Raw genomic sequence first — 2,112 nt, 5'->3', positions numbered from 1 at the left:
ACGACCGACTGGATATCACGGCGTGGATCTCGGCACGTATCGATGGAGAACCGGTGATCAGTTAAACATAAGATTTTTTACCTTTTATAGAATTGTACTTAGGGTAAAACCCCCTTACTATATAAAGGGAAGTATGATTATTCATTGAATACATTATAACACATGCATACCAAGGCAATATACTATTATTTTCACTATTATTGAAAGCTCTTATTCTCGTTCATCATTGCTGGCCATTGTGAGTCCAGATCGAGGGTGGATATTTCATCAAGGCTGGAATTACCCTCCTCACGTGGTTTGAATTTACTATATCTTTATTTGTCTAATATAATGCAATTTATCGTTTGTATCGAATTAATCTGCATATCCTTAAAACCACATACAAATTTAATTATTATCCATTTTTAGGGTAAACACTATGTAAAGTTTTTACTACATAAAAAAGTTGTTGAATACAGTAATATTTTCCACTACACCCACTAATTTAAAATAGTGGATTATTTCTATCGGATATCTTCGGTGCAAACTTAACATAGTGCTAGGTCTAGAATGCAAATGATCTTTAACTCAAACTTCAAACAAAATGCAACAAAGGTTATGGTGGAGTGATAAGTACTCTTTTATCCTTAATCAAAGGTCTCGGGTTTGAGCTGTGAGTATGAAATTTCCTTTGCTAGGGAGATTACCCCCAAATATAGGACTTCCCAACGCGAATTGAGAGGATTTAGTCCATCCTCAATTGTAGATTTTGGATACCAGGTGAAAAGCAAAAAATAAATAAATAGATTTTATAGTTTGTAAAGGCAAAATAAGACGAGAGATTTTGATATCCGTTATCATATCATATCGTAACATAGTCATACAAGCATTGATGCTAAGACATATATATGATATATCTATTATTAAAATAGTGTCAGCTGAAGATTAGTTAGTCAGTTATATAAGTTAATCACTATTGATATAGTTAGTTAGCATTGTTAGTAGTCGGTTAGTGAGTGGCACATCTTTGGACAGTGTAGATATATAAAAGACTATGCCTTGTGCATTTTGTGTAATGAGAAACAGTTGTTCTTCCTCATATTCTCTCCTCTAGATTCTAGAGTATTCCTTCTCTGCAGATGAACACTAGCTCCTCCATTTATGTCAATTGAGCTGAAATCCACAAATTTCATCCTTAATTTAACATGGTATCAGAGCGGCGATTGTGAGGCATGGACTCCGGCGTAAAGCTCCGACAGAATAAGAACAGAGTCGAGCTTGAAGAAGCAGACATGGAGGAAATGAAGTGACCTCACTTGACAATAATTATCCACTATACCTCCAATCTGGAGACACTCCAGCGTTGGTTTTAATTCCAAATAAGCTCACAAGGCCCGAAAGTTATGTTCTATGGAGCAGAGCAATGAAATTGGCCTTGCAAGGAAAGAGCAAACTAGGTTTTATGGATGGATCGTGTGTAAAATCTAGGTACAGAGGGGAATTGTTGAGCAATTGGAAAATGCAATGCAATAGTGCTGTCATGGATAGGAAGCACAGTTTCAATGAATTAATGCCAAGTATTGTTTATGCATCAGATGCGAGAAAAATGTGGAATGATTTCCAAAAGAGATTTAATCGCTCAAACTTGACGAGAATTTATCACCTCTGGACTGAAATAGCAACAATGAGGCAAGGAACAGACTCAATAACAAGTTACTACACTAGGATGAAGGATCTGTGGGATGAGTTGGATGTGTTGGCTCATTTATCATGTTGTGATTATGAAGATGCGAGGCCATCTATTAAAGTCCTGAAGTCATAGCGCTTGCTACAATTACTTATGGGATTGATTGAAAGTTACAACAATGTAAGAAGCAACATATTTGCAAGAAAGCCAGTGGTTATAGTAATTGAAGCTTATGCAATTTTCACACATGAAGAGAGCCAGAGGTCACTTGGTGTTGTGGACACACACAAATATCCATTGACTATGCTTGCAGGAAAAACACAAGGGTTCAAACAAAGAGGACCAGACATGATATGTGAATATTGTGGCTATAAAGGCCACTTGAAGGAAAATTGTTATAAGATTGTAGGTACCCCCCAAAAGCAAGAAGAAGAATAGTCAGCTTG

At 36.4% G+C, this 2,112-nt stretch overlaps 1 protein-coding gene across 1 annotated transcript; it reads left to right on the top strand.

Moving 5' to 3' along the window:
* The first annotated feature begins 1,402 nt into the window (after positions 1–1,402).
* Positions 1,403–1,801, top strand: LOC138903358 (uncharacterized). Its single transcript, XM_070191322.1, has one exon. It carries the CDS (start codon positions 1,403–1,405, stop codon positions 1,799–1,801), a length of 399 nt encoding a protein of 132 aa, XP_070047423.1.
* The last annotated feature ends 311 nt before the right edge of the window (positions 1,802–2,112 follow it).

Source organism: Nicotiana tomentosiformis, chromosome 12, assembly GCF_000390325.3.
Source record: "Nicotiana tomentosiformis chromosome 12, ASM39032v3, whole genome shotgun sequence".
In the NCBI taxonomy this organism is placed as follows: Eukaryota; Viridiplantae; Streptophyta; class Magnoliopsida; order Solanales; family Solanaceae; genus Nicotiana; species Nicotiana tomentosiformis.
This window is presented reverse-complemented; position numbering and strand designations above follow the sequence as displayed.

Coding starts and splice junctions, on each gene's coding strand:
- LOC138903358 (XM_070191322.1), top strand. CDS start 1,403: ATGAAATTGGCCTTGCAAGGAAAGAGCAAACTAGGTTTTATGGATGGA.